This window comes from Sturnira hondurensis, unplaced genomic scaffold (genome assembly GCF_014824575.4).
Source record: "Sturnira hondurensis isolate 20B ecotype Veracruz unplaced genomic scaffold, ASM1482457v3 Scaffold0017436, whole genome shotgun sequence".
In the NCBI taxonomy this organism is placed as follows: domain Eukaryota; kingdom Metazoa; phylum Chordata; class Mammalia; order Chiroptera; family Phyllostomidae; genus Sturnira; species Sturnira hondurensis.
Window position 1 is genome coordinate 12,895,119 of NW_028090067.1, and position 20,667 is coordinate 12,915,785.

Below are 20,667 nucleotides of genomic sequence, written 5' to 3' on the forward strand. Positions count from 1 at the left end.
AAGCTTCTTAAAGGAAAAGTTTACAAAGCAGAAACGCCATTGCATAAACCACTCCTCTTTATTTCTCCTCCTCACCTCCCTGAAGGGTAATTTTAAAGCATCTAATGAAACTCAACATACCTATTCAAGGTGATCTGCAGCACTTCTTGCCCCGACATCAGTTGGTTTTGGGAGGAAAACTTGCTTTAAGTCTCAAATGACCTGTCATCAGGCAGGCCCAGGGAGAGGGCGTCCACACTGGGCACTCCAGCATTGCCTCACCTGCACAGCCTGTTTCTCATCTTTACATGCCCTCCAGCATTCGCTGGTAACTTGCATCTGTAAGTCATCTGTGTACAACAGCCACTGGCCCAATCTGAAGGCGTAAGTAACCTGTAATTATTGTGTTAAGATTCCTAATTTATTTATTTAAATTGCTTATTTATTGCTTTTAGGAAGAGAGGAAAAGAGAGGAAGCAAAAGAAACATCAACACGCTGTTCCCCTTATTCACAAATTTACTGGTGGGTTCTGGTATGTGCCACGACTGGGGGTCAAACCCACAACCTTGGCGTATCAGGATGATGCTCTGACCAACTGAGCTACCTGGTCAGGACCTTAATTTATTTTTATTCATTGGAAACTCTCAAGCTCTAACCTGAAAAATGTAAGTTACTGAGTGCTCAGAGTAAAGACATGCTATGCTATTTCATATCATATAATTTTCAGAGAAGTCTACTTTTCCCTAGCCTTCCAAATAGCATCTGGAAGATATTCCAGTGGGGGGTTTTATTGTAAGTTGAGGGACAAGTCGTAAGAGTATTTTTTTTAGGGTGAATCTCTGAAAGCACCCTGGGAGAAAAATCAGAAAACAGCAACATTGTCCAAAGTGACTCAAGTACAAATACGAATTGTTCTAAGCTATAAAATATTAAGCACAAAATGTAAACAACATATTGCAACTTTATTAGATTTTTCTATTTGGCTATTCGGACTCAACAGAGGCCTTAGTAACCTATGACTTTAACATCTTCCAGGTGTCAGTACACTGACATGAAATCTACCTAGGTGGCACCAGACTAGTCAGGCTGTCGGCACAGCAGTGCTTTAACGGCACAGACGCGGTCACTCCCTGCTTCTCTGATAATCCCATCACCCACGTGCATATACTCGGCGTCATGTGAGGGTTCTCTGCTGCTGTTGTGCAAGTTACTATTCAGAACAAGTGCCGAGCGGTTCTAATTAATGACAGGCACCAGCTGATGCCACTCAGCCGGTTAGGTCAAAACTCTGCCTTCTATTCAGAATGAGAAGGGTAGCGCTAGTCTATGAAAAATCACCTTTCCTGTTCGGTCCCCATTCCTACATTGCCACAAAGCCTCTCCTCAATGTGTCCCATTATCCAATCATCTTATACCCTGACATGATCCCGCAGGTACTTTCCACTTACAACGGTATTTTGGGCTTTGCTCAGTGAGGGGAAGTGGGAACAGGGTGGATGAGTGGACAAGTGACAAAGGAGGGTGGAAGCACTCTAAAACCTCATTTAATATAATGGTATTCACAATGCCCCTCAGGATGTAAAGAGAGTTTGGTGTAAAGTTCGTTCTGATGACTAGGCTTGTGTGACCAGGTAAGGCAATTTCTTGAGCTATCCCCACCCGCTAACAGATTTCCCTAAAAATCTGTGGGATAGCCCAGGAGGAAGCACGTGCATTGCTTTCCCAGTGAGGGCTCTGTGACTCCTCCCAGGAGGTGATTTCACAAGCCTGGCTCCCCATCAGCCCCTATGCCATGGGCAGTTACAGTCACACAGGCTGGGACATGTCAGGTCTCTGGGTCTTGATGTCTGAAGAGCACTTCAGTCCACGTCCACTGCAGTGAGGGTCACTGGAGGCGGGTGGCCGCAGTCAGGGTTCTACCCTTTGATAACAGCAATCGGCCTCAGTTTAATGGCCTTCTTGCTGATTCCCGCATCATGGCAGGTGTTCACCACATCCGTCACGTTCTTATAGGACTCGGGAGCCTGCAGGGGTGGAGTCAAACATTGTAAAAGTCTCCGTAAGCTTCACTTGTAATTAAAGAAATGCACATTAAAACAATACTGAGATTTTTTCCCCTATCAAAAAATTAAAGATTAAAAAGATGCTTAAGTTCAGTGTTAATAGGGGGCAGTAAGATAAACACTCTCACCTTGTTTTATGTATTTTCTGTATTACTCAGAATACCCCCAAAGAACATCTATCACTTTTATAACTAAGAAGAGCAGTGGCACAACTGAATAAAGCGCACACACTAATACCCAACTGGAAGGAAATGCACCAAACCCCCGTTAGTGGTATCTTTAGATGGTGGAGTTACTCGCAATTTTGATTTTCTTTCTCTACAGAGTTCTACAGTTAAAATTCCTGGAATTAACAGGCATTACCTTCACAAAGGGAAGTTATGACATTCATATGTATGACTAACACTGTATGCGTGTTTGTATATTTGTGTGTGTATATGTACACACACAAATTCTGTGAATTTCAAGGAAGATCTCCGTTCCTTCCTACCCACACTCACTGGCCACAACTAGACTGAATCTCACACACACCTTGTCTCCATTCACATCAACACAGGAAGTTCACACCTCCCAGACAGATCCCCGTACAGCTCTGTACACACCCCTTCCTGGCCCATCTCCCATTCTCCTCTGATTTCTGACTTTCCACGGTGGCCCCCGATACTCCTTGAGTCAAGTGCACAGTACTCTCTGGCTTCCCTTCTATAAACATTCCCTTCACCTTTTTGCTCTTGCTGAAACATGCATGTCCCCTGAGGATGCTACTTTTGCCTCCAACTTTCTGGAACGGTGGCTGTTTTCTCTCTCAAACTGGGTCATGCAGTGAGGCTGAGAAGTGGGACAGGTGTCCTTACTCGCCATGGTTCTTTCCAGATCATTCTCCCTCCCTCCTCCCTAAACACTGGCAGTTTTGAATCTTGCAGTCCTCATTTATTACCACCTACTACGTTTTCTGATTGCAATTATCTCTCCAGTCTGCACCACGCCCCACCATTACGTGAAGACTTCCAGCTCCTGGCTCCCTGTCGGCCTCTCCTTCCATAGTTCTGAATGCTTTTAACATCGAGGAAGAGGGTCCCTTTAGCACCTTGGCTTCTTAGTTCACTGATTCCTGCCCCTCCAGTGTTTACCTCAGCTATTCACTCCCTGGGTCACACCGCAGAACTTGTCATCACCAATGATCATGTGTCCTTCATTATTCGCGTCAAGCATCCCAGGCTGGTTGGTGATCACAGCCTAGGTTCCAGCTCCCCCCCCTTGTGCTCCACCCCTGATGACCCTTTAACCCCATGAGACCTACAATCCCTTAGCGACACCCTCATCAATCTTGCTTCTTTTTCACTGTGCTGTATTTACTTGCAACCTGCTCTTCTCTCTGCCTGGAAAGCTCAACCACACGGACCAGTCCCTCACTCCCTTCAGCTCTTCACTTCAATATCACCGTAAGACACCCTATTTCACATTTCACCCACTCCAAGTCTCTCTGTATCCCCCTCCCATTTTTACTTTGTAGCACTTATCACCATCTAATGCGCTATACTTACTACTCACTAAGTTTCACATGGAAGGGATTTATGTTAGCTTTGTTCACTGCAGTATTCCTAGCACCTAAACCGGTACCTAACTATAACAGATGTTTAGTAAGTATTAGCTGAATGAGTGAAAACATATTGTAAAACATGCAAGTAAAAAATATACCTAATGTTAGCAGTTATTTTTGGTTCTAGATGTTTTGTTTTCTTAAATCTCCCTTTTTTTAAAAATTTTATTTATTCATTTTTTAGAGGGGAAAGGAAGGAGAGAAGGAGAGAAGTATCAGTGTACGGTTGCCTCTTGTGAGTCCCCTGCTGGGAACTGGCCTGCAACCCAGGCATGTGCCCTGACTGGGAATCGAATCACGATCGTGTGGTTCACAGGCCGGCACTCAATCCACTGAGCTACACTAGCCAGGCCTGTTTTCTTAAATCTCTTAATTAAACATGTATTGTTCTTAAAATCAGGGGAAAATTAATAGTTAGTAAAAAATAAGGATGTCCTACTCTGACGCATGGATCTACTTTGGGATTTCACTCGAATTATGAAAACATCTGGAACAAAGCTTGATGCACGAGACACCTCTTACCACTCACAGTACCGAACACTTGACAAGAAACTGGAAGCTATTTAATCGTTCAATATAGAAAAAAACGTACGGTATTTAGCTAGTAGACTATTAGGCAATCACTGGAATGTAACAATAATATTATAATGTGCCAGATTAAAGGAAGGACTACACAGGGGCACTTGAGACCCTGCTCCCCAGCCTATGTTGTCAGTTTGGCTCAAACAAACTCTTACAAAAATTCAAATAAAACAAAAATTTTTAAAAAATAAAAAATATAAAAAGGACTATATAAGGTTTGTAAACTATGATTATACATAGTTTTTTAAAAAGCATTTAGGGAAAACAGTGGCAAGAAGTATCCTACAAAAGGAGGTAATAGTTTTAAGGCAGCATGTTTTTGGATAATTGTTTTTCTGTTAAACTTCTTTAAAAAGTTATGTTGCTTCTATTTGAATGTGTACATCTGTGTAAACACATGTATATAGATATACATAGGCATACAATTTAAACAAAGTCTTTGCTCTCTTATGAATCAGGCAAAACTGTTTTCTCAAACATCCCCCCCATGTTTTTTTCAAATTTGCTTTTTGGTTAAAATGTTAAGTATACAGCTGTGCAACAGAAAGGTTAAAATGAGCCAGCTCAAACTACTTTCATTTTTTTAAAGACTGCATTTATTTATCTTTAGAGGGGAAGGGGAGAAAAGGAGAGAAATATCAATATATGGTTGCCTCTCGTGCGTCCCTTGCTGGGAACTGGCCTGCAACCCAGGCATGTGCCCTGACTGGGAATCGAACCGCGATTGTGTGGTTCGCAGGCCCGTGCTCAATCCACTGAGCTACACCAGCCAGGGCTCAAACTACTTTTAAAGCATAATATGTAGACGGAGACTACGTAAAAGGTAAAAATCATTTTCATGAACCTGGCTTGTAATTAAAATCTCCAAACAAAAGGGAAGATAATGATCAACTGTATTTGAGGTTATTTAAAAAGTAATCATAATCTGTTACCAATACCAAAAATTGCTGCCTCTGTGCACTGGCATAATTCATAAACAGTTTTATGCTGAATATTTATGGAAATTTCACTTACCTCTTCCATAACCAGTTTGGGTGAGGCAACACGAATTGCAATTCCCATATCTGCCAATTTGTCTAACACGTCCTGGAAATCTAAATTACGCCGAGATTTGGCTCGGGACAACGCACGGCCCTAGAATAGGAAAGGAGTCAACTTAATAAATTCTGAGCTACAATTTATGTTCAACCCCAGCAATTATTTAAATCCTCAGAATTACATGCCTTTTCCCTGACTTTTTTACACTAAAAATGGACTTAAAAGACAATCTTTAACTATTTTATCAACCTTATTATGTGCCTTTTGTTATAAACCTCATCATATCCTTTTGGAAAACAAACTTCCACCTATACAAAGCATTTAGTATTAAAGATTTAGTTTTGTTTCTAATTACTATTATCACTTCAATAAAAATATATTAATTTTTAATTGTAAACAGTATGTCTGCTATCACTCCTTTTTTTTAAAAAAAATTTATTTATCTTTAGAGGGGAAGGGAAGGAGAGAGGGAGAGAAATATCAATGTATGGTTGCCTCTCGTGCGTCCCCTGCTGGGAACCAGGAACTGGCCTGCAATCTAGGCATGTGCCCTGACTGGGAATCGAACTGCAGTTGTGCGGTTCACAGCCCGCGCTCAATCCACTGAGCTACACCAGCCAGGCTGCTATCAACCTCAGCACTACTGACAATTTGGACCTGACAATTCTGTGTGTGGGGACTGCCCTGTACACTAGGATGTTTAGCAGCATCCCTCCCTCTGCCCATGAGATGCCAGCACCAAAACTCCCTGCCCCAAGTATGACAATCAAAAATGCCTCCAGATACTGCTTATGTGAGACGTCCCACTGGTTTTGATCACTGGGTTAAATAAGGAGGTGGGAGACAACCGGAAATGAAAAAGAGTCACAGAGAAAAGTAAGATGAAAACAATTGGTGACAGTTTGCACTATGAGAAGGTACCTAGAAAGTTTCTATTTTCTACTACTACTCCACTAGTTAAGCACACTGATGGCTTAGAACAGGGCTTGGCCAAAGTGGTTTGTGAGCTAAATCTGGCTCACCATAGCTGTTTCTGGAAATAAAGTTTTATTGGAACACAGCAATGCCCACTCATTTATGTAGTATCTAGGGCCGCTTCTTCACCGCAACAGCACAATAAAACAGACCGCATGGTCCCGTAACCCTGAAATATTTACTGTCTGGTGCTTCACAGAAAGTCTACCAACCCCTGGCTCAGAAGAGGCAGATATAGCTGTGACATAGCTGTGCAGTCCATATGCAAGGGCTCGGCACACAGGGTACATCCCCCAAATCTTGAGTGGATCCACCCAGTAAGGAGCAAAGTACGCAAATGCCTAGGTTGCTGCATGAGATAACTTGTGAGGTAAATGTGCATCAGTTAAAGTTGTACTGGTTATGCTAATGTGACAATGTCTCAGTCTGGATTTTGAGGACTTTGAGAGAAACAGTCACTGGCCTGACAACGACCTGCTGGGAGAGACACCAGATGACCTCAGTTAGTTCGCGAGACGTACACAATATGGGAATAAATTCCGCAGGAAGATAAGACCCGAACCCAAATTTGCTGATGCTCAATCAAGTACATTTATCTTTCAAAATGCAAAACAGCAAAACAACGACTAAATCGAAGAAAGCACTTCTAAGTAAGTTTTTGTTTTCCTTACCGCTCCATGACAGGTTGTTCCAAAGGTCTCCGTCATGCCCTGTTCAGTGCCAGTAAGAACGTAACTGCAGGTTCCCATGGTGCCACCAATGAGCACTGGTTGCCCAGTGAGCTGATGAGGCACACAAATCAAACATGTCAGAATTCAGGAAAGCATGAGCTCTTCATGCCTGAGACTTAAATTTCTTCTTGCATTGGAGGATTGTGGGAGAAATCTGAGCAACTAAACTTATTTCTCTCACAACTACATTAACATTACTTGGACTCTTTGATAACTGAGAGGGGAGGGAAGAAGAAGGCAATAAAAATGTGGACGAGAAAGGCAGCAGAAGGCAGACCGAGTGCAAGAGCAAAGCACATTCTAATGTGTAGGGCCATTGGGAAGAACCACCCTGCCTTCTCCAGGTTTCGGTTTTCTCATCTGTGAAATGGGAGCAGGTTACGGTCTTCTAACTCTATCATAGTCAGACAGAGTGAAACGAATGAAACAGTCTGAATTTAATCTCAACCCTGTCTTCTAATCATTCAAAGCCTTAAAAAGGTTATCCTAAAGCACAGCGATGGGGGCTTGGATGACAGATTTTCTTTTCACCATTGCTGCTTAAAATGCCTGTTTAAATTCCTCCATATTTGGAACTACCTAAGGTATGCACCCACTGCCTGAAGGTACAATGGTTCAGTATGTACCTGGTAATCGACAGCAATGAGGGGATGGTGTGGAGGGAAAGCTCGGGTGGACCCCTTCCTGTGCACCAACAAGGTCCGCTCCTTTCCGTCCACCACGTGCTGTTCCACTTTGGCGATGTTGTGAGAAACATCATAGATCACGTGTAGGTCCAAGTCATCGGGGGTTGTGTTGAAGACCTTGGCAAAAGCCTAAGAAAAAAGCTTAAGTTAAAAGCAGCCAGAACCAGCTCTTCAGAACTTCTCTACTGACGCCAGCTAGTTTGTTCCTGAAGGGAGTGAGCGATTTAGGAATTCCAAAACAGCAGCAGTGTGAATCTTCACATAGAGGACAAAAACTCTGTTAGACCAGAGAAACTCCATCCCACAAACTCCAACTCTGGTTGAAAAGCCGCCTGGCCGCTCTTGACCCCACCCTCAGAGCTCTGCCCCCAACCTCCGGGAGTGTAGTGAGCGGCACTTCTACCCTCCCCACTGCTCAAGGAAAACTCCAGGAACCATGCCGGCTCCTCTTCTTCCCTCACTCCCCACACCTGATACCCTGCTTATTTATCTTAAGAAGATGTCGAAAGCTTAGACACTGCCAATATTTTGAGTATTTTTAATATAATTTCCAAAGCCAAATTTTATAGGCTCTGACTCAAAGCACTTAATTTCATTGTGAGTAACTTGGAACAAAAGAGCAGCTTCGAGTACCTGACGGGTCAAGAAGGTCATGGAAGAGCGGTTGACCCAGGCGTAGTTCCCTGCCGCGGCCATTCCCTTCAGGTAGTCCTGGCCCTCCGCAGACGAGATCCGAGCACAGGCCAACTGCCGGTCGTTGACTATGATCTTGTCTCTCTTCATGGCCTTTTCCATGGCAACCAGGGCGTCTGGAACGAGGGAGCAACAGGGCCAACCAGTCAGCTTTCCCTCTGTACCTCTGCAGGTTTGCTGCAGAAAGCGAGGCTGTATTCAAACCCATTCTACAAACAACAGCAACAACAAACCATGTGCAACACAGCTTTCCCTGGGAAGTGCTTCTGAGTTCATCTACTTGCTTGGTCAAGACACACGTACTGAGAATCTGCCCTGTCAGAGCGTGCCACCGCGAGGCGGGCACGTGGTGTGCAACCCCGGGGTGTGAGTGAATGAGAAGCAGTAAAACACATTGTATCACCACAGTTTTAAAAAACAAGTTTCAGTGACTTAGGGTAAAAGAGCTGGGCATAAGTTGCTAGATCTTCTGCAGGAAAATCAAATCCATGACAAAATATAGAGAACGCAGAATTCTAAAATATTAGCCAGTGCTCGCATATTTGCTAGATGAAGTATTCTAATGGGTGAGGCGCAAATTACATTCCCATAGGATGAAATGTATATACAAGGATGAACTATAACATACAATTTAAAGTTGATAATAATTTCCATGCCTCTATAACTTCTCATATATTCATAAATTCATACATCTATAAATTATTCAGCGTGATCTTCCTGTTACTTCCCTGCCCCCTACTTTTGTTCTTGCTGCCTTTTGGTCATGAGTGTCCTGTGTCTTTTGGTCATAAATGTCCAAACTGCAAACATTACATGTCCATGAAGCCATCTCTGAAATCTTGTTATCTTTTTCCTTTGTCTCTCCTGTAATATTTAATCCATCACTACCTTCTGTCTTATACTCTTATTTAAAAAAATATTCTATTTATTTAGAGAGGGGGAAGGGATGGATTAAGAGAGGAAAAGAAACATCAGTGTGTGGTTCCCTCTCACATGTCCCCCACTGAGGACCTGGCCTGCAACCCAAGCATGTGCCCTGACTGGGAATCGAACCAGTGACCCTTTGATTCCCAGGCCGGCACTCAATCCACCGAGCCACACCAGCCAGGGGTATACTCTTGCTTTTTAAGGAACATCACATCTCTTTCATGAGACAATGTGAGAGCAGAGTGCACTGAATCCGCTCTAACACCTAGTCAGTATAAGTATTTAAGACATACTTGCTGAATTAATGTCTACAATACAAACTGTACAACTTAAGGTCCTTGCTCTGTCTAGGTCAGATGATAACAGTAAAAATAAAAGAAATAATTGGAGCCAATATTTATTGAGTACTAAGCCTCAGACACTGATGTAAGTACTTTACATATATTATTTCATTTAATCTACTACTGCAACACAACATGAATTGTTATTATTCCTATTTTTTTCATACAAGGAAGTTAAGACCCAGTGAAGCGAATCTGAGGTCTAATTAGAAACACCAGGGTGAAAACCTGCACAGCAGAGTTCCAGAGCTTTCCTAAATCTCTGCACGGTTCCCCATAAAACGTCCATTTTAGCACCACGCCAAAAGTTAGGTCCAGAATATACCTGTGGCTACCTGGTGGCCCAAGCCTCTGCTTCCACTGTGGATCATCACACAGACCTGCCCTTTATGGTCGATGCCCATCTTCTTAGCAGCATACTCATTGAAAATCTCATCCACAACCTGGATTTCTGCGTAGTGGTTACCTGCTCCCAGGGTCCCCAACTGCAAATATAAGAATGTCTGATAATCAGAGCCTCTATTCTGATTTTTCAAAAAAATCCATTTAAAAGCAAATAGATATAAAACAACCAGTAACAATGACAAAATAATCACACTGAGTATGTTATGTAACAAACACATTTCTAAGCTTTAGAAATACTTCATTCATTCAGTGCAATATCCCACACAGCAACAATAACACAGAGCAGCTCCTGAAGTTTATTTTATCACTATCTGCTTGAGGAAAACACATATTAAGAGCTTCATAAACCAGACCCATACCATCAAATGGCTTGAAGGACGTTTTAAACATGGCTGACGGAAGGTCAAATCTCAGGATGAACGTCTCTGAGTTCACTGACACCATTATCCATCGTTGCAAGAGTCTGGGCCTCCACTGGAGCCAGCAGATGATTTAGGAACCAGGGAATGGTGGTGCTCAAAGAGTTTTCAGAAGTTGCCCAGCTTTAACTACCCCAATTTTCAGATAAAAAAAATGAGATCCAGATAGGCAAACAAGAGACTTGCCCGAGGTCACAGCAATTTAATGGCAAAGCCACCAAAAGTAGCCATAAATTTCAAATACCTGATATATTCTTATCTCATGAACACCACGAACTGACAAGGTATCTCTTTCCACCTAAGACATGAAAAACCTTCCAGCTCTTGCCTTGTTGAAGTGTGTACACATGCCATTTCAGCTCACATTTTAGACCTTATGATCCTAACTTGGTTTTCTCCCATTCGCTTCTAATTCAGGTGTCTTGTTTTATCTTATGAACATTGGCAAGCTCCCGAGAGCTTTTTAAAAGAGTAAGAATGAAGCATAAACAAACACATTTGTGCTTGTTTTGATATACTGTGAAATAACCTAGGGACATATATTTGCCACATGGAAGACAAATTTTTGTCCACCAACAAAAACAAAACTTGAAAAATAGGACCATGTTCCCCCTCCAAAGGGCACGTTACCTGAGGAAGGCCTCTCTTTTTAGCCCTCGCAGAGACCTTGTTGGGGTCGGCCTGCAGCATTCTGCCATACTCCTCACAGTGCTCCTTGTCTTCGGCCCAGGCATAGCCTTCTCTTAGCGACCAGTCCACACCCATCTCCAAGGCCTCTTCCAAGTCTCTAGGTGAGTAACAAGGGGCTCGTCATTCCACTGTCAAGGGAGACCAAACCTAAGGACGACTACATCTCCAAGGGCAGAGGAAACTCATTCACTATCGCCTGTGTACCAGGCGTTGTGCCAGACGGCTCTCAGCAACTCTACAGTTCTTTTGGGAAAGCAGTTACATAAGTGATTGCTATATAAAATAGCGTATGACACACTGGAGATGATTATTGCTTTCTTGACATTTATATAGTCCTTTATTTGTACTTTTCAAATCTTATTTATCTCTCCCATCCTGAGTTTTATGAGGTAGTAATTAAGCAGCTAAAGACAATTTATAACCATAATCAGATACCACTATCTACCACTAACTTTACCACAGCTACCTGCCTGCTTTAATAATTTATGAAAAGTTACAGTCAAATAATAAAGCTATCTAAAATGTCTTCAGGCAATACAGGTTGAATTTTAAGCTCTAGTCTTACCCTCACAGAACTACTCAGGGCTTTATCGCACTTGCACTTGGAAGCTGAGGTGCACGTACATTAAGGAAAAAGCTTTGCTCTTCACCTAAGGTTCAGCCCTCTCCTGAGACACTGGCAGGGGAGATTGCGATGTTCGATGTCCCTGCCCTGCTACAGCCCATTTCAAACATTATGTATTAGGACAAAATTCCTATCTAAAATATTTATAAAGCCCTGACCAGTGTGGCTCTGTTGCTTGGGTGTCATCCCGCAAAGCAAAAGGTCACCAGTTCAATTCCTGGTCAAGGCATATGCCTGGCTGCAGGTTCAGTCCCAGGTCAGGGTACATATGAGAGGCAACCCACAGATGTTTCTCTTGCACATCAATGTTTCTCTCCCCTCTTTCTCTCTCTTTTCCTCTCTCTAAAAATAAATAAATAAAACCTTTAAAAGGGCAAAAATAAAATGAAGTATTTATAAAAATGAGTAGAATTTATTTATATTTTCCAGGTTTGCTTTTCAAAGTGGGCTGGACCTCACACTTAAAAGATCAACTCATTACCACTTCCTGAAAAGAGACTGCACGATGCCCATCTCCTAACTGTCCTAGGCTGGGTCTTGTGGGTGTTATTTCTCTCACTCCATCTATCGGAAACTTGTGCTTACTTGGCATTCATTGGGATGACACCTTTGGACCCCACCCCGACAGGAATGTGGTCAAACATAGCTTGGGCAAGCTGCTCCTTCACAGGCTGGACATCGCTTTCATCTAAATTGGTCCTGAGCAAGCGGACACCGCAATTGATGTCGAATCCGACGCCACCTGAAAAACACAGAATATTGGGAAAACCCGGTAGTTGGCCATTGTTACCTGTGGCTTCTCACCACTAATGCGGGGTTTAAAGGACAGCCATTCTTAAAAAACAAACAAACAAACAAACAAACAAAAAAACCAAAACAAAAAAACTGTTTTACAGTAGCCAATAAAGTGGTTCTCTGTGGGTAAAGTTTGATAACACCAAAACAATTTAAAGTAGCAGACATGTTATGTCCACCTTTCTACCTACTCTAGGTTTCTACTTTGTTCTTTGTCTGACTTTTTCAGATGATTAGATCATTGATAGTCAGCTCTTCCTCTTTTCTAATTTGTGCACTTAAAGCTATATATTTCTATCCAAGTATGGTACTAACAGTAACCACAGTTTTTAGACATGAGTATATTTTATTACTGTCAAGTTATTTTGTATTTCCTTTATGGTTTATTTTTGACCCATGGGTTATTTAAACACATATTGCTTAAGGTTTTTAAAAAATAGTTTGGTGGTTGATGATTTCTAACTTAATTTCACTGTGGTAAGAGACTATCCTCTCTATCGGTGGTTCCAAAGTGTGGTCCCAAGATCCTTTCAGGTCTAAGACTAAATGTAAAATGATGCTAAAATATCATTAGCCTTTTAAACTTACTGAGTATAAAGTTTTCCAAAGGCTACATGACGTGTGCTAACATGTTTGCTCCAATGAATGATGAAATATGCAGTTGTGTATTATTGTTTTAATTATGTTTCAGCCTTAATGTCTAGTAAGGCAAACATTGATAAAAGCCTTTGACATCAACCCTCAAAAAAATATTTAAAGAGCGTGAAAGGGTTTTTAGTCCAAAATTTTTGAGAACTGCCCCTCTGATTTCAATGCACTGAAATTTGAGAGCTGCTTTCTGGCTCAGCATCTGGTCAATTTTGGTAAATGTTGCGTGCACATGAGAAAAATGTGTACAGTATTCTATAGTTCTTGGATGTGCTGTAATGCGCGTGCACACACAACCGTGCAGGTACATCAAGGTCAAGGTGTCGAGATCGTCAACTAGATTGTTTAAATCATCTATATCCTTAGTGACTAAAATCAGCCATTACCTCAAGGGAAAAACAGCGTTAAATGTTGGGTTCACATGTTTGTACTTTTCTTTTTATCTGGATTGATAAATTCAGATACAATAAATTCTTGCTGCCGTAATAGCTTTCCCATGCTCTCAAAAAGATTTTTATACAAAATTTTATTCAGCCTTTCTTGTTGTTCCCAGCGAGGGATTAGTCTGAAACAACCATGTTCACCATTGCCAGAGGCAGAGCTCTCAAGATGTAATGTATACATTTTTTCCAGACTTTGAAACCAAAGACATTACTCCTAATGTGAATATTCTCAGTGAAAGTGCCCCACAACAGAAAAGATGTGTACGACTGGAAGTGGACAATGACAGCGAAAGCAAACACCAAACGCTTCCCACATGCCTAGGACTGTTGTAGGTATTTTACTCGGCTTAACTCATTTAACTCTCACAACAATGCTCCAATTTGCCCACAAGGTTTAACTGGGACAGAAAGGTCCGTAATTTGCCAGGAAAGTGTTTCTTTCAGCTTGTTTTGTAGCCAATGTCTGAATAGTGCCTGGCATATCGTAAGAGCCTAAAGAATTCTAAGTATATGCTTTACGTGACTTTTAAGAGCCTCCGAGTGTCCACAATTTAATCCTCTCAGTAAAGAGGAAAAGAAATGGTGGTGTATGGTGAGACAGAGATGCACACACAGGAAGAAGCCATGCTCTCATTCAGAAAGGTGGTGACACACTGAGAGAAGCTACACACCAGACGGCAGCATGTAGTCACCTTACCTGGGGACACCACTGCTTCAGGGTCATTCATATCAAAGGCCGCCATGTTCCCAATAGCAAACCCATAACCCGAGTGCACATCAGGAAGCCCAATAGATCGCTGAAAGAGAATCAGAGCACGAGCGTCAGCTTTCTCAGCCCGGCACTCTGCTCGCCGATGGACCCGAGCGTGACTGTCAGGGAGGCCACAGGCTGAAGTCTTCCCCAAATCTAGGTCCTAGTTTTATAAAATGTTCTCTGCTGGTGAAAATTTAGGTGCAAAAAACTCCTAGTCATAAAATTAATATAGCAGAAAAAATCCTCCTTATAAAATCTGACCATTAACTAAAGAAACCTTAAACAGAAAAGCCTCAGTATAACACGATAAAGGGAGGACGACACACTAACTTTAGTGTGTCAGTTTAAACATTTTAAAGACACTGAAGATAGACATTGACAAATCATGGTCATATCAGGTTAAAAGGCGAGAAATATCGGATTATATAGCATAGGTCCATAGTGTTTAAGCAATCATAGACAACTGTAATCCACTTAACAGTATGAACACCATGTACTTTTACATCTGGGGCCTAGAGAGGGATCCTGACCCAGGAGGGATGCAGGTCAAACATGCTGAGGATATACGGAGATACCGAGACACTTGCGAGTTTTTCATGTACATAAACCATGTCTTCTTATCCCCTCCACCCTGCCCCCCAGTGCCCAGCACGGTAACTGGCATGAAGACCTCAAAAGGTCTGTCGAATGGATTCCTTTTAACATCTCCCTGTAATGGTGGCATCTGAATGCTGGATGGCAGTAAGGGCCCACGTGTGCCAGCCAGTTTTGTCCCTATTATAGTCACTACCCTCTTTTTCAGTCATGTCCAGAATAACTACACTGTTCTCTCTCTCCTTCCCCCCAGTCCCAACCCTTAAACGTCTATTCCTTCTCCAATCATCCTCTTAAATGGGGCCACAGTGTAAACTACAATGCTGGTATAGTAATCCAGGAAAAAATGACGTGCAATGACAAAGGACACACTAAAAACTTCTTTGAAGGTTCTCAAACGCTTACAGATTCTAGTGAAAGGCAACCGGAACCTGTGATGTAATTCAGGCCCAATTATTTATGTTCCCTGGTTATTTCCTGATGTCCAAAGGTCACTGTCTAAATGATACTACTAGCGGTCAGGCATGGCCATTCATCCATTTGACAAACTTTTAGACTAGGACAATACAAATGTCTAAAACTCTGAACACGGACTCACATGAACAATCCCAGGCAGGGCCGCCACATTGCCAATCTGCTTCATGGCAGGTAGGAAGCCACCAACACCTGAAGACGAAAATTAGACATCAGAGAAGAGGACACATCTGACTTTCCTCAGTGTATTCATACACTTCTAGATTGCGCTGCATGAAGGGGAGTGACCAGGACTACTGACACAAAGCACAGACACGTTTGTGATGGACGTGTGAAGGTAGCTTCCTCAGCAGGGCCGACGCACAGAAAGGGGTGAGGGCAGCCAGACTAGTGACAGGCGTGTCGGTGTTCTGAGCAAACGCACTGGGAGGTGTAAAACAACTATCTGACATCATGTTGTCAATATAAAAAATGTATATTTTCAGAGTTCATATAATTTATCAAAATCAAATCAGTTCTGGTTTTACTCTAAGTGACAGGAAAGGGCGATGCAGAGTTGGGAAAACACTGGATGAAGAATAAAGGGACCAGAGGTTCCAGCCCCAGCTGTCACTCCGTGCTCTGTCACTTCTGACGAGTCAGCCCACCCCACCAGGAGGCAGGGGAGATTTAGTCTGTTAATCTAAAAAAATAAAGGGTTAAAATTAGATTTCAACCCCACCACTACTATTAGAGCTTTACACATTTACCTGTAAAGCCACTGTAGTCCTGCAGGATAGGGTAACAGGCTTTCTCTTATTGATAAGATAACCGAAGTGAGCAGAGGCTAATCAGCGTAAGGTTAAGAACACTGACCCTGGAGTCAGGTACTCCTGGGTCCGAAACCTGCCTCTGTCGCCAAGAGGGTGTGCCACCTTGGGCAGATTAAAATGACTTACCCTCACTGAACCTGGACTTACACATCTTTAAAATGGAAATGGTGTCCTCCTCTTAGACTTACATGAGGTAACCTGTGTAAAGCCCCTAGTAAACTGCCCAGCACATAGTAAGTGCACAATAAATGGCAGCTCTTATTATTATCCAAGGTAGTTTCAAAACCAACCAGCTCCAAATGCTTTCTGCAAGGTCAGGCAGCTAACAATATAATCACAAATTAGAAATAGATTTTTTGGTCTCATTTCAAGTCTTGGTCATTTCTTGACATTATTTTTGTATTTTTAAAAACAATTATCTAAGTTACCATTTTTTTTCAGGTTACAGGGAAGACACTTATAATACCACACATACAGTTCTAATGTACTTACCCCCACCTCGACAGGCATTCCTTAATTCCTCAAACATTAATTTTTCCAGGGCATCATTCACATAGAAAACTCCTTCAACCTGGTACCAAAGAAAAGGAACAACCATGTCTAAGCACACATACACAATGTATCGACACTGGTAGACCACAAAAACTGTGCAGTATTCATTTTGCTTTACTTTGTAAAAATATTTTCTTATTACCTTAAATAAGCAGAAAACTTCCCATCAAAAGTACAGAATGGGCCCTGTCTGGGTATCTCAGGGAGTTAGAGCATCATCCCCATACACACGTCCGCATATACAAGAATCAACCAATGAATGCACAAGTAAGTGAACAACAAAGCAACGTTCCTCCCTCTCTCTCTCCCTTCTTCTAAAATATAGAAAAAAGTACAAAATGTTCCCATCCTTAAGTACTGCTGCCCTTGAACAACGTGGGGGTTTAAGGCGCTATCAACCACTCCTACCCAGCCCCCGCCACACAGCTGAAAATCTGTGTATAACTTTTGACTTTCCCAAAACTTAACTATAAATAACCTATTGACCGGAAGCCTTACCGATAACATGAACAACCAATTAACGTGTATTTTGCATGTTACATGTATTAGTAATATATTCTTACAGTAGAGTAAGCTAGAGAAAAAATATTATGAAAATCATAAGGAAGAGAAAATACAATTATAGTATTTACTGAAAAAGAATTTGTGTATAAGTGGACCTGCAACTCAAACCTGTGTTGTTCAAGGGTCCACTGTGTCTTTCTTTAAAAAAGATTTTATTTATTTATATTTAGTGAGAGAGAAAGGGAGGGAAACGTTGATGTGTGAGAGAAACACTCAGTGGCTGCCTGTTGCGTGTGCCCCAACAGTGGGCCAGCCCACAGCCCTGGCATGCACCCAGACCCTAAGCTGGGAATGGAACCAGCGACCTTTTGCCTTGCGGGACAACCCCCAACCCACTGAGCCACATCAGTCAGGGCTCAACTGTAATTCTTAAAAATGTATTTGAAATGTTCACAATTTTTTAAAAATCCTCACTCAAGGACACACTTACCAATTTTAGAGCGAGGGGAAGGGAAATACCAATGTGAGAGAGAGAACGGTTGTCCCGATTGCGCCTTAACTGAGACCGAACCTGCGACCCTTCTGTTTACAGGACGCTTGAGCAGGGCCACACTGGCCAGGGCCTACAAGTTGTTTTGTTTATTCTCTTGCTCTCAAAGCCACACTTAAGTATTTAACAGGTAAAATATTTTATTATGTGATAAAGGTCTAACAATTGCTCCAACTGCCAAAGGTCTCAGTAATCTCATGCTTCTACAGTATCCATAGGTTTTGAAAAAAACAGATGAATCAAAATTTCAAATTCCAAACATAAAAATGCAGTCATCCAACTTACGTATACTTCTGTGCTTAAGACAACAGCACATCACACTTCACTGTGCCCTGTGCTGATTTACAAGTCTGTACTTAGGTAAATGGTGAGTAAAAAAAATTTAAACATGTAGCCATACAGCTGTGTGCTCAGTCCTATAATCTGTATCTTAGAGGATAAAGAAGTTTGCTAAAGGAACATACAGAAGGCAATTATGTGACTAACACCAAAGGCCAGAACATTTTTATCAGAGATCAAATATTACGAAGGAAATGCCCAGAGAGAACCCAAGACTTGGGTTCTCAAGGAGAACCCAAGGAGAACCCAAGACTAAGCACTTAACCATCTGGACCAGTAAACTGCTTTAATCAGAAAGATGATTTCTGCATCTTAACCACTGTATGAATAGCAATACTAGTTGATGGGTAATATCCCTCGTACAATTTCAGAAAGTCACATTTATTAATACCCCAAACATTTACTGAGGACTTATAATGGGTCAGGTACTGTACTGGGCACAAAGGAAGATGTGAAGAATATGCAAGATCCTGCTTGAGGAGCTTCCAGTCTAGAATGCAGCCCAGACGAGCAAATTAAGACCACAGCGAGCCAGGTGCTGTCCCAGGAGCACCCAGTGCTGGGCAGACTCTGATGAAGAAGCTGTTCAAGACTAAGGAGCCAGGAGGCTTCACAGGTTGCCCCCTTTTTGTTCCGTTGGTTCACTGTCTGAGTCAGCTCTCTAAAGATGCGAGGCATCACTGGAAGAGCAGCATTTTTAGGAGCTGAACAAAACTATGACATGAAGATGGGAGGGAACAAAAAGGAATTTTCATTGTAGCATGTGGGAATGGAGACTACGAAGGGCAGGATAATTATTAGTGTGAAATGACTCTCATGAGGATGGGAATACGATTTAAAGTTGGCGTAGAGGTTGGTAAAGTTTTAAGAGCAGTATGTCAACATTTCAACTGCCCCTTCTCAAGGGCTAGGTGGCAGAAAAGTGTGGTGCAGGGAGTTAAGCCAGAAGTTATTGGCAAAGTTACACTCGTTCTTAGGATTAGCAGCAGTCTGTGGATCACAAGTTAGGCCAGACCTGCTGCCAGACAATGCGTCGCCACCTCTATGATCATCCTGTCCCCGTGGTTTTTATTTTCTCCTTCTGCGTTCAGGGAACCACCATACACAGAAACTGGCCACGTGGAAAAAAGCATAAAGGAGTCTTTCTGACTGTGGGCTTTTCCTCCCCTCGGTGTCTACGTGCTTTACTCACTGGGGACACTCTGCCAAGTTTTGATACTGAATAAAAGGGTGGAGTGACTACTGGGAACTGCTACCAAGTCAGGATCACCAACCTTCAGTGCACTTGTGTGGCCCTGCGAGGAATTTCAAAAGCCACTTAACACAACCTCACAAGTGCCTTGTTTCTCTTCTCTAATGGAAGATAATGGGCACAAATGCAACAAAGCCTGAGAAGTGCCGGCAGCACCCACTTTCCAACTCTCTGGGTACCGGACTCGTGGGGTCCATCCTGTCAGAGGAAGAAGTGAACGGGACATCCCGTCCTGGCTGAGCTTCTCACTAGGTGGGCGGAGGACGCTGTGTCACCGACTGTTCCTCAAGGTCCTTCTGCGAGGTGAATATTAAAAATAAACACTGCCCTGTGAACTTTCTAGGCTGCTGCGAGGAGCAAAACCGTTTTTGTTAAAAACTAGCACGCTGCGGCGAAGGCTAAAAACTTGGTCCAGCGAACACATCGGTAAAGGTCACCTAAGTGGCCAGCGTGACTCAGAAGAATTGAGCTCCAGCCCCAGCAACTCTACCCCGGACTGGCTGCGCCACCTTGTAACAGGCAGCTCGCGTCTCTGAAGCTCAGGAATGCAGCGCATCTTAAGAAGCGTTTCTGACACTTGTGTGAGAAAACGGTTTGCAAACGCTAACTTCGTATTTACTTGGAACCCCTATAGATACTCCACTTGTCCACGTGATTTGGGAACCTCTCCAGCGGCAGGACGGGGTCAGTACAGGTTAGGTAGTCCTCCGGCCAGAGGATGGGGGGCTGGGGGGTTGTGGGAGGAACTCTGCCGAGGGCTGGGAATGGCGCCGACGATAGCGGAGGGTCGGGAGGGCGAGGAGGAGGCCTGCGGGTAGCCGGGAGGCACCTCGGGCCCCCAGCTGGGAAGGCCCGGCCACCAGGTCCTGTTCCCCCGCCTCACCTGCATGTTGGGCACGAACCCTTTCTTGATTCTCCAGCAGTTTTTATTAGTCTTTTCCAAAAACTGCAGCTCATCATTGTAGTTGCGACTCATGGCGGCGACCACGGCACCAACTCCCGGTTTGGCTTTGAAGAGAGATGCCGCGCTGTCCCGTTGCCTGTGGAACCAGCTTCCGGAACTCAGCGCGCAGGCGCGGCCGGCTCGCGGCAGGATGGGCTATGGCAAGCGACGAGGCTCCAAACGCGTCTCAGGACCGCTTTTTCCCTCGAGTAAGTTAGATTGCCCTCTAGTGTTTACCTTTTTGGATCGTTC

General features: G+C 43.0%; 1 protein-coding gene across 1 annotated transcript; it reads right to left on the reverse strand.

The window, feature by feature from the left end:
* Window positions 1-921: 921 nt before the first annotated feature.
* Window positions 922-20,546, reverse strand: RTCB (RNA 2',3'-cyclic phosphate and 5'-OH ligase). The gene is made up of 12 exons (XM_037067914.1): window positions 20,356-20,546; window positions 16,768-16,846; window positions 15,588-15,655; window positions 14,339-14,438; window positions 12,341-12,497; window positions 11,071-11,227; window positions 9,942-10,101; window positions 8,289-8,464; window positions 7,596-7,784; window positions 6,910-7,020; window positions 5,240-5,359; window positions 922-2,004 (listed from the first exon to the last, which is right to left on the reverse strand). Exons 1-12 carry the CDS (start codon window positions 20,446-20,448, stop codon window positions 1,897-1,899), a joined length of 1,518 nt encoding a protein of 505 aa, XP_036923809.1. The 5' UTR covers window positions 20,449-20,546; the 3' UTR covers window positions 922-1,896.
* Window positions 20,547-20,667: the final 121 nt, after the last annotated feature.

What these genes read in the sequence shown, in the direction of transcription:
- RTCB (XM_037067914.1), bottom strand. Translation starts at nt 20,448, where the DNA reads ATGAGTCGCAACTACAATGATGAGCTGCAGTTTTTGGAAAAGACTAAT. An exon ending in GGTTCGTGCCCAACATGCAG is followed by an intron (nt 16,847 to 20,355) that starts GTGAGGCGGGGG and finishes CTTTGGTACCAG; the next exon opens with GTTGAAGGAGTTTTCTATGT. An exon ending in GGGCCACCAGGTAGCCACAG is followed by an intron (nt 8,465 to 9,941) that starts GTATATTCTGGA and finishes CCCTCGTTCCAG; the next exon opens with ACGCCCTGGTTGCCATGGAA.